At 49.4% G+C, this 14272-nt stretch overlaps 1 protein-coding gene across 13 annotated transcripts in view; it reads left to right on the top strand.

The window, feature by feature from the left end:
• The window catches only part of PRDM15 (PR/SET domain 15), an 81210-nt gene extending 69628 nt beyond the window's left edge, over positions 1 to 11582 (top strand). For all 13 annotated transcript variants that reach the window (XM_055105197.2, XM_034947866.3, XM_034947865.3 and 10 more), the window contains 3 exons: positions 5187 to 5267; positions 6877 to 7086; positions 8076 to 11582. In XM_055105197.2, coding sequence (XP_054961172.1) covers positions 5187 to 5267; positions 6877 to 7086; positions 8076 to 8555 — 771 coding nt within the window. In that variant the 3' untranslated portion in view covers positions 8556 to 11582. The remainder of the gene's footprint in view (positions 1 to 5186; positions 5268 to 6876; positions 7087 to 8075) is intronic.
• The last annotated feature ends 2690 nt before the right edge of the window (positions 11583 to 14272 follow it).

Below are 14272 nucleotides of genomic sequence, written 5' to 3'. Positions count from 1 at the left end.
CCTGCCACACAGGAGGCGCTGAGTGAGTGGCTGTGAGAGGTTAGGAGAGCCTCAGGCGGACCTTTGCTAAGGTTATAAATTATGTCCTCCCTGAAATTAGGGCAAGATGGAAGCACAGCCCTGCCACTCCCCCCATTCTTCCCACTCATGGAACTAATGTGCAAAATGGGGGCTCCACGTGGTGTTGGGGCCGAGTAAAGTATGACACTGAGGATGGGGAGGGGGAAATTGTACAGACGCAGGCAGAGCCCAGCTGCTCTGAAAGCCTGCTCCACAGGAAGGGCCAGGATGTTCCGTAATTAAATGTGCTTTAAGAAGGAGCACCCTGAAAGACAAAACCAGAGGAAAACTTAGTTGTCAGGTCACAGAAAAGAGTAGACTCTCTAAGCGTAAAAGCAGCAAAAGGAGTTGTGAACACAGGTTTGACTCCATAAGCACTCAGAACAAATACAGGCCAAAGGAAAAATGAAAAATCTGGGCCGGGCACGGTGGCTCATGCTTGTAATCCCAGCACTTTGGGAGGCCGAGGCGAGTGGATCACGAGGTTAAGAGTTTGAGACCAGCCTGGCCAACATGGTGAAACCCCGTCTCTACTAAAAATATAAAAATTAGCTGGGCATGGTGGTGGGCGCCTGTAGTCCCAGCTACTCGGGAGGCTGAGGCAGCAGAATCGCTTGAAACCAGGAGGCGGAGGTTGCAGTGAGCCGAGATTGCGCCACTGCAGTCCAGCCTGGGTGACAGAACGAGACTCCATCTCAAAAAAAAGAAAAAAGAAAAAATTTGCATAGGCCGTGACTGTGTTAGACAGATAGAGCCTGTCAACATTAGTGATAACAAGCACCCACTGGGAAACACGCGAGGCACACTCAGGGTGTACACGGAGACGGAGCTCAGGCGGAAGAACAGCCGTGGTGAAAAACACACGGAAAGGCGTTCAGCTCACCGCGCATCCCAGAAACGCAAACGGTAGCGGCGGAGGACGGCATCCTTCGCCTGTTGCGGGGGCAGGGGGTTTTAGATGCAGAGTGACCACACTGGCCGGCTGGCACGAGTTGCCGCTCTCACCGTTGGGTGTTTTTCTTGAAGGCAGCATCACGGTATTTCTCGAGTGTTTAATAAATGGTTATTCCAACCCCTACAATAGGATGTTGTATTATGTTTAATAAATGGTTATTCCAACCCTACAATAAAAACGTGATTCAATTAGTGATAGTTTAGCAGTGTGTTTGCCTGACACACATGCTTACAAGGATCTGAAATAAAAATGTGAAATGCTCATTACGTACGTGAAAGAGCAGTATACGTTGTGCACATCTATAATGTGTGTATACACAATACACGTCACACCCATTGTGTGTATATGTAATACTCACTTATATACATGAGGTAGGTAAAGAAGGGAGCAAAACATCCCACAGTGATTTCTCTCTTGTTCTTGAAGTGATGGGTAATTTCTTGTCTTCACATTTTTCTCCATTTTCCAATGTTCTGTAATGAAAGTGACTTCCTTTTGGAATTGGGAAAGCACCGTCTGCCTCAGGTGTCAGTCTGGTGGCTCCCTAGTTTGGGGGTGACCCGGGACATTGCCGTGTTGCTGTTCCTCTGCAGCCCGATCAGGCTCCCAGGGAGATGCAGGGACTCAACCTGCTCTCCAGTCCGGGAAGCCAGGGGACCGTGGCTGCATACTCTGCCCTGTGCCCCGCTCAGCGGGGAGCTTGGATCCCTCTAACCGAGCTCCATTGCTTCCCTTTTCATGTAGTGGCCAGCTGGTGTTTTTACCTAGAAAACAGAGTCGGGGGAGTAGGAACCCGAAGCGCCAGGACCACCTTGGCACCCCAGGGGCAGGGCAGGCCCTGCAGCCCACCCAGCAGCCCGTGAGCAAGGCTGGCGTTTGAGCGGTTCCTCTCCATGGCGTGTGGGTTTCTAGACTTCCGCGTATTGATAAAGACTGTGCACATCAATTTTGTACACCGGAGTTTTGATGTGCGTAGCTGGGTGGAGAGGCCTTACTGATAAAGACATCTCCCACAAACACTGTCAGGCAGAGTCCTCTCACCAGGATTAAACCTCTTCCCAAGGTGGCCCGACTGCAAGTTCTCCTTCTGTGCTCTGCTCCTTCAACTGGGCTGTGTGTTGCCCATCCCCACTCCCCTCGAGCCCAACCCAGACAGAACCAAGTGACTCAAGAGGAAAGCCTTCCAGACCCAGGGAAGGTGGTGCGGGGGGATTTTGTCCGTCTTTGTTCTCGAACCAATTTGTTTCTCCAGCCTTTTATCCTGTGCTCTCTTTGTGTCATTCCTTTTGATCATCTCACAGTTGTTTCCCTCTACGTTAACTCAAACACATGCCTACCAGTGATGTGATGGGCCGGCCAGCCAGGGTCCATCCCTGCCCTCCTGGACTTTACGGTCTGGGTAGGAGACAGAAAGAAAAATAAGAAGTAGACAGAGAGGCAAAGTGATTACAAACTAGAATAGAGGATATGGAAGAGACAACCCTAGACAGCAGTGTGAGGGGAAGGAAGGGGACTCGGGTCAGCTTTGTGTAGCTGTGTGTGTACCGCAGTGAGGCCTGGCTGTCTGAGAGTGGGATGACGGTCCCCCTGAGCCTGTCCCCATTGGTGGTGCCACAGATTCAGGAGGAAGAAGGTGTTCGTTGGAGTCACACTAATTTAACTAGTTAAATTAAACTAGTTATAGTTTAACTGTTGGACTAGTTAAACAGGCATGAACTACTTACAGAGATTCAGAATCTTTTAGGATTGATACTATTTTATGACTCCAAGCTATGGTTTTTCTCTTTACTTTGAATGAATGTTACATTACAAACAAAACACAGAAAGCAATTTTCACTTTTTTCTTATATCCTAAGAAGAGTGAAGCTAATGCTTCTATGGTGGTTCTTTGGTGGTGTCAGCTTTCAGACTGTGTGACTAGGATACTGATGATATTGATGTGATGGTGGTGGAGGTAGTGGTGGAGATGGTGGTAAAGGTTATGGTGGTAAAGGTGATGGTGGTGATGGGGGACCTGGTGTTGGTGATGGTGGTGTTGGTGATGGTGGTGGTAGAGGTGATGGGGGAGGTGGTGGTGTTGATGGTGGTGATGATGGTGGTGGAGATGGTGGTGGTGATGGTGATAGTGGTGATAGGGATGGTAGTGGTGATGCCACATGGTGGTAGTGGTGCTGATGGTGATGGCAGTGGTAGTGGTGATGGTGGTGACAGTGGTGGTGGTGATGATGGTAATGATAGTGATGGAGGAGGCGGTGATGGTGGTAATGGTGATGGAAGTGGTAGTGATGGTGGTGGTGATGGTGATGGTGGTGATGGTGGTGGTGATGGTGATGGTAGTGATGGTGGTGGTAGTGATGGGTGGTGGTGGTGATGGTGATGGGTGGTGGTGGTGATGGTGATGGTGATGATGGTAGTGATGGTGGTGGTGGTGGTGGTGGTGATGGTGATGGTAGTGATAGTGGGGGTGGGGGTGGTGATGGTGATGGTGGTGGGTGGTGGTGGTGATGGTGGTAGTGGTGGTGGTGATGGTGGTGGTGGTGATGGTGATGGGTGGTGGTGGTGATGGTGATGGGTGGTGGTGGTGGTGGTGATGGTGGTGGTGATGGTGGTGGTGTTGATGGTGGTAGTGATGATGGTGGTGATGGTGTTGGTGGTGGTGATGGTGGTGGTGGTGGTGGTGGTGGTGATGGTGGTGGTGATGGTGTTGGTGGTGGTGATGGTGGTAGTGATGATGGTGATGGTGTTGGTGGTGGTGATGGTGGTGGTGGTGATGGTGTTGGTGGTGGTGGTGGTGATGGTGGTGGTGGTGGTGGTGGTGGTGGTGGTGATAGTGGTGATAGGAATGGCAGTGGTGGTGATGCCACGTGGTGGTAGTGGTACTGATGATGATGGTGGTGGTAGTGGTGATGGTGGTGACAGTGTTGGTGGTGATGAGGGTAATGATAGTGATGGAGGGGGTGGTGATGGTGTTGGTAATGGTGATGGAGGTGGTGGTGTTGGTGTTGATGGTGATGATACTGATGATAGAGGTGGTAATGATGATGGTGGTGGTGGTGCTTATGGTGGTGATGGTGGTGACGGTAGAGAGTGCGTCCACAGCAGTCTGGTTGCTTTTGCTCAGGGTCCTTTGCGAGTGTCACAGTATAGATCTGTGCTCAGTGTCAATGAGAGTTACACTGGAGTCTTCAAAGCCATTGCAGGATTTATGTTAACTTAAAACACTTACAGACCAGCCTTTGTTTGCCATCTTTTCCAGGAAGGGGCCCAGACCTAGTCATGGAATGTAAATTTAATGATGCACTTCTCTCCTTTTTTAAATGAGTTACATCCACAAAGCATAGTCTGCTTTTTCATTTTAACTTCCTTTAGTTGATCAGAAATTTAAAGATGTTTGCAAAGCTGTTTGGGTGAAGCACCCTTACAGGCAGACTCTTGCTGATTTTGTTTTGTAGCCCCTCCCCTTTATCACGTTCGGCTGTCTCTGTACTCGTTTTCCGTTGTCTTTCTTATGATCTAATTAGGTCATCACAGGAACAAACGCAACTGCTGTAAGCAGGGTGTGGGCGGTGAAGGTCACTCACTTTTGGGCAGGACGCACTGAGCTGGTGGGAGGGGCCCTGTGGACACATGGGGCGTGCTGAGGACCCCGTTCAGTGTGGCCATTGGAGGGAAGGTAGGGGCAGGGCGTCACTTCATCACAAAACCAACAAATGAAAGCACTTGTGTATGGATTCAACGAAAAGTACGATGTGTAAGGCACAAATGTCTCATTTTTGGTGATTGCTCATAGAACAAGTTTACTCTACCGTATCTTACCTTGCTGTGGTCTCCCTTGGAAATAACAGAAGCGCCACTGAAACCTCACCCCTTTGGTGGGGGGCCAAAAAGGGAGGACACAGTCTCCCCCCTGGGGGAGTGGGGGAGTGGACTTGAGATGATACAGGGGCAAGACCATTGTGGGAGCATGAAATAAGGGGTGAGGATAAGCCCTGGGCTTCTGGACACAGAGTTTCAAAGTCAGAGCTGAACAGAGGAGACTGGGAAGTGTGGGGGATGCCTGGGAGGGAAGGGCAGGAGTGGTGGAGGTGGTCCCGAGGCGTGTGTGGCTTCTGGGTTCCCACCTGCATCAGCAGCACCCTGACCCCCAGCTCACGCCCTGTGCTCCTCATAGGTGCTCGCGGTGAGGATCGATGACCTGGACCACCTCCCGGAGACCACCACCATCGACGCCTCCTCCATCGGCATCGTCCAGGTGAGCAGCACGGGGCCCCAGGGGCTCAGAAACTTTGGGGTAAGTGGACACCTGCAGAAGGGACCAGAGGGGCTTGGACAGGCCGGGAGGGAGCAGCTCTGGGCAAGCCTGTGGCCAGGTTACCCTGTTTTCTTGGCTTCTCTTCCCCTCAGAACCTCTTAGATCATCTCCTCGTTTCTGTAGTTTCTATGACCTCAGTTTGTTGAATACTGGTGTATCTCACTTTGGAAAACAGATGTTTTCCAGAAAAAAATAGAAATTAGAACAATTGGCTGGGCGCGGTGGCTCACGCCTGTAATCCCAGCAATTTGGGAGGCCAAGGCAGGCAGATCACTTGAGGTCAGGAGTTCAAGACCGGCCTGGCCAACGTGGCAAAACCCTGTCTCTACTAAAAGTACAAAAATTAGCCGAATGTGGTAGCGCACGCCTGTAATCCCAGCTACTCAGGAGGCTGAGGCAGGAGAATTGCTTGAACCCAGGGGCGGAGGTTGCAGTGAGCCGAGATTGTGCCACTGCGCTCCAGCCCAGGCGACAGAGCGAGACTGTGTCTGAAAAAAAAAAAAAAAAAAATCAGAACAATCATTAAATTGTTCTAAGCAAAATAAGTTTAAACATAGCAATTAGATGAACTTAGTTTTTAAAGAAATTTTTAGTTAATACTAAACTTTTAGTTAGCAAAATTTTTTTTTATTTCAAAGAGAACGTGCCATGCTCTCAGTGGTCTAAGATCACGTGTATGCCTCTCGTTCTGAAACAGCGCTTTAGAGTGCAGTCTTCATGAAGGGCACTGGGTCCGACTGAGTGACGTACGGCGGCTCCAGCCCCAGCCCCAGAACCCACAGGCCATTTCTACCCTTGGCAAGTCACAGGCATGGGGGGAAGGGTCGTCCCACCATGACAGCGGTGTAGGCCCGCGCTGGGTCTGTCTGCCACTGGGTTAGGATCAGGTTGTGTGGAATGGCACAGGAAGAGAGGAGTGGCAGGTGACCACTCACCGGCCACCACTGCCCCGCGGCCTCTGTGAGCCTGAGGGAGCCTAGTGTGGAGCTGGCCCGGTTCAGAGGATGTGGTCACAGCCCAGCAGCGTCCTGGACACTTGCAGGGAAGCGTGCGGGGAGGGGCCCACTGGGCTCATCACTGCAGCTGGGCCCTCGTTCCCTGTCCCTGCAGGTTTTGCGGTCAAATCTGTTTTAATTCAAAATTGTTTTTTATGGTGGATTCGTCTCAGCCCTGGGGAAGAGAGAGCCCTGACTTGAAAGCATTTTCAGCCTTGCTCTAGCAGCTCACCCGGGCAGAAACATTTCCCTTTGGAAATACCCAGTGGCTTAAAAAGTTAAGTTTCTAAGAAGTGTTTACATTTTAGCATAAAATACAACTTTTAAAACTATGACTTGTATGTATTTTTTTTTTAATCTGCAACTAAAGGAACTTGCCCCGATCCTTAGAAATATAAGACCAAGCTGTGGTCACTGTTTCTTGTGGCAGCTCGGTGGCCCACAAGCGTCCCCACTGATTGGAGAGTGTGTCCAGGGCAGTGCTGGGGCTGCCCTGGCCGCTGCCTGACGTGACCGACTAACCTGGTTCTCGGCTGAAACCGATTTTTCTGCAGCCTGAGCTGACTCTGGAGCAGGAGGATTTGGCCGAAGGGAAGCACGGGAAAGCTGCCAAGCGAAGTCACAAGAGAAAGCAGAAGCCAGAAGAGGAGGCGGGTGCTCCGGTGCCCGAGGACGCCACCTTCAGCGAATACTCAGAGAAAGAGACGGAGTTCACAGGCAGCGTAGGCGACGAGACCAATTCCGCAGTACAGAGCATTCAGCAGGTCAGTTTGCGGCTTTATGTTCTGATTAGGTGCCGGTCACTTTCCCTAAGCATGAGAGCCTTACGTGTGTGTGACTCCATCTCTTTTTACTACACACAGTGTACATGTGGACTTCATGTGGTTGAAGGCAGCAGACATTCTGTTTTTCACTTAAGCATGTTTCATGTAAGCGTTTCTGAGTTCTGACCTACAAATCATGCTTGTCATTGTTAGTAGCAACATATATTCTAGCATGTTGAAGAGAGATATCCCTGCCCGAGTGGGAATCAGGTAGGCTGTTTGCAGTTTGCGGAGGTCACGGGTGGCCTACCTAAGTGCCCTTATGGTGAAAGCTCAGCCCTGTGTATTTGCTGACTAGCCGGAGAGCAAGGATCCCTCAGTCTGGAAGGTGAAGACAATCCCACAATCCCACTTTCTCAAGTGGAACCTTCTGTCTTGCTCAGCCTTCGTCACTTTTGCTTTTGAAGCCTCTGAGTGTTTGATCAGTCTGTGTCTGATACTGCACTTCTCTCTCTTGTTTTGGGGGATGGTAATCTTGACTGCAAAAGTTCCTCATTTATTTGGCCTTTCATCCCTCTCCATGAAGGAGAATGCTTTCTCTTATTAGCGATTGGTACTGCAAATACCTTTATTGCTCTTTGTAGCTTTGTGGTGGGATTTTCATTTACCAACAGCAGGGCACTTCAGAGGAATGGATAGAAAAGGAAGCATCTGTTTTCCGTCTTTTTCGTGCTTACTTTTTTCAATTTTTTTCTAGCCAGTGAAATTAATTTGTTTCTTAGTTCCTTCTCATTGCCTTCATGATTGTGTCTGTTTCTTGTTTTTGTTTCTCGCTGGAATTTTTCCAGAACAAAATTAACTCGGTTTCCTCTTTCACCAAAGAATGTCGTGCTTCTTTGGTGTGGTAACACAGAGCGCGTCCTGGGGAGGTCCTTGCGTTCCCCATTTTGCAGAAATGAACGGATTTTTGTTGTGTGTGAATCTTCCAGGTAGTGGTGACCCTGGGTGACCCAAATGTGACCACACCATCGAGCTCAGTCGGCCTGACCAACATCACCGTGACCCCCATCACCACTGCGGCCGCGACTCAGTTTACCAATCTCCAGCCGGTGGCCGTGGGGCACCTTACCACCCCTGAACGCCAGTTACAGCTGGACAACTCAATCCTGACCGTGACCTTTGATACCGTCAGCGGCTCTGCCATGTTGCACAATCGCCAAAATGACGTCCAGATCCACCCCCAGCCGGAAGCCTCGAACCCACAGTCTGTGGCCCACTTCATCAACCTGACGACCCTGGTCAACTCCATCACGCCCCTGGGGAGCCAGCTTAGTGACCAGCACCCGCTCACATGGCGGGCAGTGCCCCAGACTGACGTCTTGCCACCCCCGCAGCCGCAGGCACCCCCACAGCAGGCGGCCCAGCCCCAGGTGCAGGCGGAGCAGCAGCAGCAGATGTACAGCTACTGAGCTGCGTTCCGGGAGACTCGGGGCAAGAACTGCAGAGGGATGTTTGGGATTTGTTTAGATGTGTTTGCTGGATACCAAACAAACAAAAAGTCATACATTGCAATGTAAGGTTGACTTAGCTTTGCAGAGTATCTCCAGATCCCCCGCCAGCAACCATTACGGTCTGTCAGCTTAACTCTAGAAGGGACCTCTGGCAGGCCAGAGTTTTAAACTGGATGGGGCTCCACCCCATGCCTTACCAAGGCAGTAAGTCCTGGGCCGGGGCCGCATCTGCCTCCCCTTACAGAACCAGTGTTCGCCCGACACAGGGTTCGGGGAAGTGAAGCTGAGAGAGAAGCAGGATTTTAAGAGGCAGGAGATAAGTTATTAGGAACACACATGGTTCATTTTCTTTTTTCTTTTAGAGCTTGGTTCCTGTGAGAACACAGACAGTATTCACAGGTGGCAGCAGGCAGCAGGGAACATTTTCTCCTCACTTCTGGATTTTTTTGTAAGCGAGCAGATAGAAGTTAAAGTAACGTTTATTCTCTTTGAACTAGGAGTGGAGTCGGTTCTTATACAACTATGGGCTGAAACCATACGTGAGGCTTGCTGAGCCGCACCTGATCCTGCAACCTTCGAGGTCATCACGGTCATCATGTGCAAGGGGTCACGTGAGGTCACTGACTCCAGCTCAAAAGGCATCTTAGTAATATCCGTGAATCGATTTCCAATAGAGTTTTTTTTCCTTTTTTTTTTTTTTAACTTTATTTCAAACATACATTATGTGTTCAAGACTGTTATGGCCAATATTGTGTTTTAGTTTTATGTTAACATGATAAAGTCATGTGCACTGTAGGACCATCGGTCCCTGTCCACCCTTCACAGCTGCCCAGATGCAGAGGGTTGCGCGGCTGTGTGTGAGGAGTGAGCCTCCCTGCTGCCCCCAGGGGCTCCTCCGGGTTGTCTCAGGATTCTCTGCAATCCAAATGTATCCATTCTGGCTGAAGCCCAGCCAGAATCCCGAGTGGAAGAAACGGGGGAAAATTCATATTTTCCTTCTGTTTAAACTTCAATTCCAAAGGTTGGTGTATTTCATGTCCAGTTTTCTATAAAAATATTGAATGAGTTTGGCTCTTTACAATGGAAAAGTGTAGGTATTTCTGAAACACAGAGAAAATGCTATTTCCTGCCAGGTGGTAATGAAAGCAGAGAGGTTAGTTCACTAATAGAAGCATTAATTGCCCCTAAAACTGAATGTGTGGTGAACAGCCAGGTCTGCGTGTGCGGGGACATGTGCTGTCACGTCTGTGTACCAGTTTCGGGGGCAGGGGCCAGGGTTGGGGGAGGCACGCAGCCCTCCTGCTGCCCACGACAAGAAACACTGAGAGGTGTGGGGAGAAGTTTGCTCTTAACTTTCCTGGTACTCTGTTTGTGGCCACAGTGAGAGGACAAACCTGCCTTAAGGTGTCCTGCTTTGCCAGTTATCCCAGATCCTGCACTCACTGGGAGTCCATCTTGAGGAAACACTGGCATGGCTGTGTAATTGATCAGGAGCAGTCCTGATGTTGCCAGCAGAACAAAGGATGATTGTGTTTTTCAAAACGCAACTTTCTCAGCACTTCACTCCACTCCAAACAGCAGACTTTTGAGGACAGGGCTGGAATTTGTTTTGTGCAATATATGCCTTCATGAACTAAGGAAAGTTCATCCCCAGGCAGCATGCAGGAGGGTCTGCGGGGCTCACCTCCTCACCTTACCCACCATCACTCGCGCCTAGCTCTCACCTCTCAGTTGAATGAATAGTGGGAGATCATTTGACTTTTAATTTATGAGAATTATTTTATGTTATTTATGTATATAATTAACTGTTTTATACATAGTAGTCTCATCAAATGAACTCGGGCTTGGGGTGATATTGTCTCCATTCTCCAGATACAAGTGCTCCAGGCATCCATGGAATCAGCAGGAGACCAGGGCTCCTAAGATATATTTTTAAAAATCAGTATCGATTTCTTTTTGCCTTTGCAGAATCTAAAGGGCAAATGACCTCGCAGAGACTCCCAATGGGCTTTGGGCTCATGACGAAACACCCACTAGCATTGATCTTTTATTCCTCTTCCCTATAAAATAAAGGCCTTGGAAATCACAATTTTATTTTTTTAAAGAAGTTGTTTTAGTGCCTAGAGTAAGACCGCATCAAATGTTGTTAAAGAACCTAATTTAGATTGTGTGGTATATACCACTGTTTATCTCAATACACAGACACCTCTTACTTCTTGTTATAAGTGAGAACTCTAAAGAAAAATCAAACTCCCAAGTTTTCTGTAAACATACGTGGTCTTAATAGGGTCACTGTCTGAGGCAAAATGGGTTGTCTTAAAGCAATTGCTACAAATTTGCATCAAAGAAACTAGATAGCAAAATACAACAACCATGTACCACCCAGGCAGAAGAGTCCTCACCTATACGCGGTTCTGCATATTGATCATCATGACAGGAAGTATTTCGTTTTTTAACTGATCCCAGGTGCACAGATGTATTCATAAAGGAAGACATTAGATCCAGCCATTGTGGCCACCAGGCTCTGTGGACCCATCTCAGTGGAGAATTTGTTTTGGACCCGTGGCTCCGTGCAGCTGTGGACTTGAGTGCCATCCACTGGTGTGAGTCTTGCGGGGAGGCCACAGGTACAGCTGCTCCCCGTGAATCCTGGTCTCTGGGTTGAGAAGGGGCTCGGGCCTCTGGAATGCTCTAGCGTGTGACGTGTTCTCAGGAAAACGTTCTGTGCCAAGTGCCGCCTCGCTGTGTCCGGCATGGGACTGCGCTGGAGAGTCCGGCGTCGAAGGCAGACCTCCTGTACCTCTATCGTTCCCATTTGTGGCATCCAAAGGCGGAAGGCTCATGGCTTCCCCACTAGAGGCGGCGTCTTGGGCTTTCCCATTGGATTGTTTTAGGCATTAAGACTGTTTGGAGATGTTGGCTGTATTTCCTGTCACATCAGGTTGTATGATGATGAATAAAAGGTGCTGTGACCCGTGTTTTCAATTGCTGGCCTTCTGCTCCCACTGCCTGTTAGGGAAGGTGGTGCAGTTCATATACTTTGAGAACGCTCACAATTCCTGCTGTCAGCCACATCTTGATTCCTCTCAGGTCCAGAACTCATAAAATGTTTGGATTATTTGAAATGTTCCCTGAGATATTGAGGTATCAGAAGCTTTCACAGGAATTGCCAAAAAAAAAAAAAAAAGCCACCAAGAGGGTGCATGTAGCATTTTTTGTAAAGCTTAGATTGAGAGAGAACAGGCACCAAAAAGATTGACAGCTAGAGAGAGGCAAATACTTCAGCAGGAGTTTCTTTGGGCAGATGGTCTGGAATGACCCCTTATCTTATTGATCTTTTGATCAAATATTGAATGATGTATTCTAATTTGCTAGGTTTTTTTTGTTTTTTTTTTTTTTGAGACAGTGTCTCGCTCTGTCACCCAGGCTGGAGTGCAGTGGTGAGATCTCGACTCCCTGCAGCCTCCGCCTTCCAGGTTCCCGTGATTCTCCTGCCTCAGCCTCCCAAGTAGCTGAGATCACAGGTGCCTACCACCATGCCTGGCTAATTTTTTGTATTTTTAGTATAGACAGGGTTTCGCCATGCTGGCCAGGCTGGTCTCGAACTCCTGGCCTCAAACGATCCACCCCCCTCAGCCTCCCAAAGTGCTGGGATTACAGGCGTGAGCCAGTGCACTCGGCCTGCTGGGTCATTTTAAAGTTAGGAAACATCTTACATATCCAGTCTTCTGAGGATTTAACCTGTGAGAACCAAGCCTTGGATATTTTTGTTGTATTTTAGATAGCATCTGGCAGCAATGAATTCTGCCAGGAAGTAGGATTCATTCATTTCACGTTTGGCCAGCTGTGAGCAAGTCCTTGTGTGTGCCAGCCCTGTGTGGTTCTCATTGCACACAAAGGCAGACTTTCAGCCTTTCAGAACACTGCAGGGGGAAACGGTGGTCATGTTGTTAGCATGTTAGCATGCACGTTCGATTCATCAGCGCCCCCACGTTTCTTTCAGGGTGCATATTACCACCTAGTGATTTGCTCTGCTAAAAGCCACGCAGTGTGGTGGAAAACTGACAAGCACACCGTCTGAATACGGCCTTTTCACAAGCATTAGGCACAAGCTCCGTAGAGAGGGGAACAGAGCGGGCCATTGGCTTCTTCCCCATCAGGTTGTACATCTAGTGTGAGTGTATTCTCACAGGGGTCCTCGTTCTGGCCTGACAGGGATGAGTGACCTTGCCTGTATGGCGGTGCAATCATCAGAATCATCTGGAAGTGGCGCTGGGTTGCCCGGACAAAGCTGGCCGGGGCCTCGCCTTCCACCCAAGCCTTGCTTCCAGTGGAGCTGAGAGCTTCTCCTCCCTTAGCCGGGGAATGTGGCTCCCCTGAGCCCAGGGTTCCCAAGCGCAGGCAGCTGGCATTCCGTGTCCTCGAAGCATGGCAGCCACATCCAGACTGCCTTGGAGCCAAGTAGCCCGTTCTTTCCCCACTGACAGGCTTGCCTTCTGTGTGTTTTATAAAGAGGGAGGCCATGGGGAAGGCACCCTTCACTGGAATGTAGACCTACCTGTCTAGAGACACACCACTGCTCAGCACACCTCTGGGTAGAGGGAGGACCAGACCCAAGACTTCACTCCTGCCAATATGGCCTGTTCCCCGAGTGAGACATTCAGTTCCTCCTGAACACTGGTGCATCTGTGAGAGACAAACTCACCCGTCCAAACCCAAAGAACGGACTCAGAGACCCGAAGAACAGCAGAAGTGAGACTTTTAATGATGGTCTTGCAAGATTGGGTGTCTGATGGGCAGGCACACCCAGTGCAGTTTCAACAAACAATGTATCCCCTAGTGTGCAGGTCCCTCCCCGAGTTCCTCATAGGCTGAGCACTGTGGGCTCACAACCTTCCCAGACATCACCTATTGGTTGTTGGGCAGGGGTCTTAGGTGTCTTTTTAGGGTTGTCCTGCTGCATTTTGTTGCAGCCCACAATGCTTTGCAATCCTAGTCAGCCCAGGGGCTCTTCAAGCATTTGACTTATGACCTAAGTAGCTGGGCAGGCTGATACGAATAGATAAAATGAGCTATTTTGCAAGCTAGTAAACTTTCATCTTAGACTAAATTTCTTTGGTTTGGGTGAGGGCAACGAAGGGGGAGGGGAGAAAGGGGGAAAGGGGAGGCTGACAAGCAGGCGTTGACGATCCAAGCAGAGGCCTAGTGTATCCTGTTTCTTATGTAGTTTGCTGACCTAAGCCAATTCAAGGCAGTTTGTCTTGGAAATGGACCACTGCATACATTACTTCCTTCACGTCACCACATTTGCATCACAATTTGGGGCTTGACCTGAACACTAGCTGTTTTCTTCTCTCTTGAGTTTTAGTCACAAAATCTTATAGCAAGGTAATGAAGGAAAGAGAGGCACCTGCCTCCATGTTGTAGGAAACAGCCTCTAGAAACCCAGAGGCTGCCCTTGCTGCTTATCTAAAACCGTCTGGAAGAGGCATGCTGGCCTCAGGAGAGTCCTATGTGTCCTTTGTATTTTGCCATTTTTTCCTTGAATTAAAGCGTACAATTCCTCTCTACCTGCGGGTCTCACCGGATCATCAAGCTCAGCACGTCCAGCTCATAGAGTTCACACGCCCTTTCCCCGGCCCGGCCCCAAACCTGGCCCTTCCCCACTGACCCTA

This window comes from Pan paniscus, chromosome 22 (genome assembly GCF_029289425.2).
Source record: "Pan paniscus chromosome 22, NHGRI_mPanPan1-v2.0_pri, whole genome shotgun sequence".
Lineage (NCBI taxonomy): Eukaryota > Metazoa > Chordata > Mammalia > Primates > Hominidae > Pan > Pan paniscus.
This window is presented reverse-complemented; position numbering and strand designations above follow the sequence as displayed.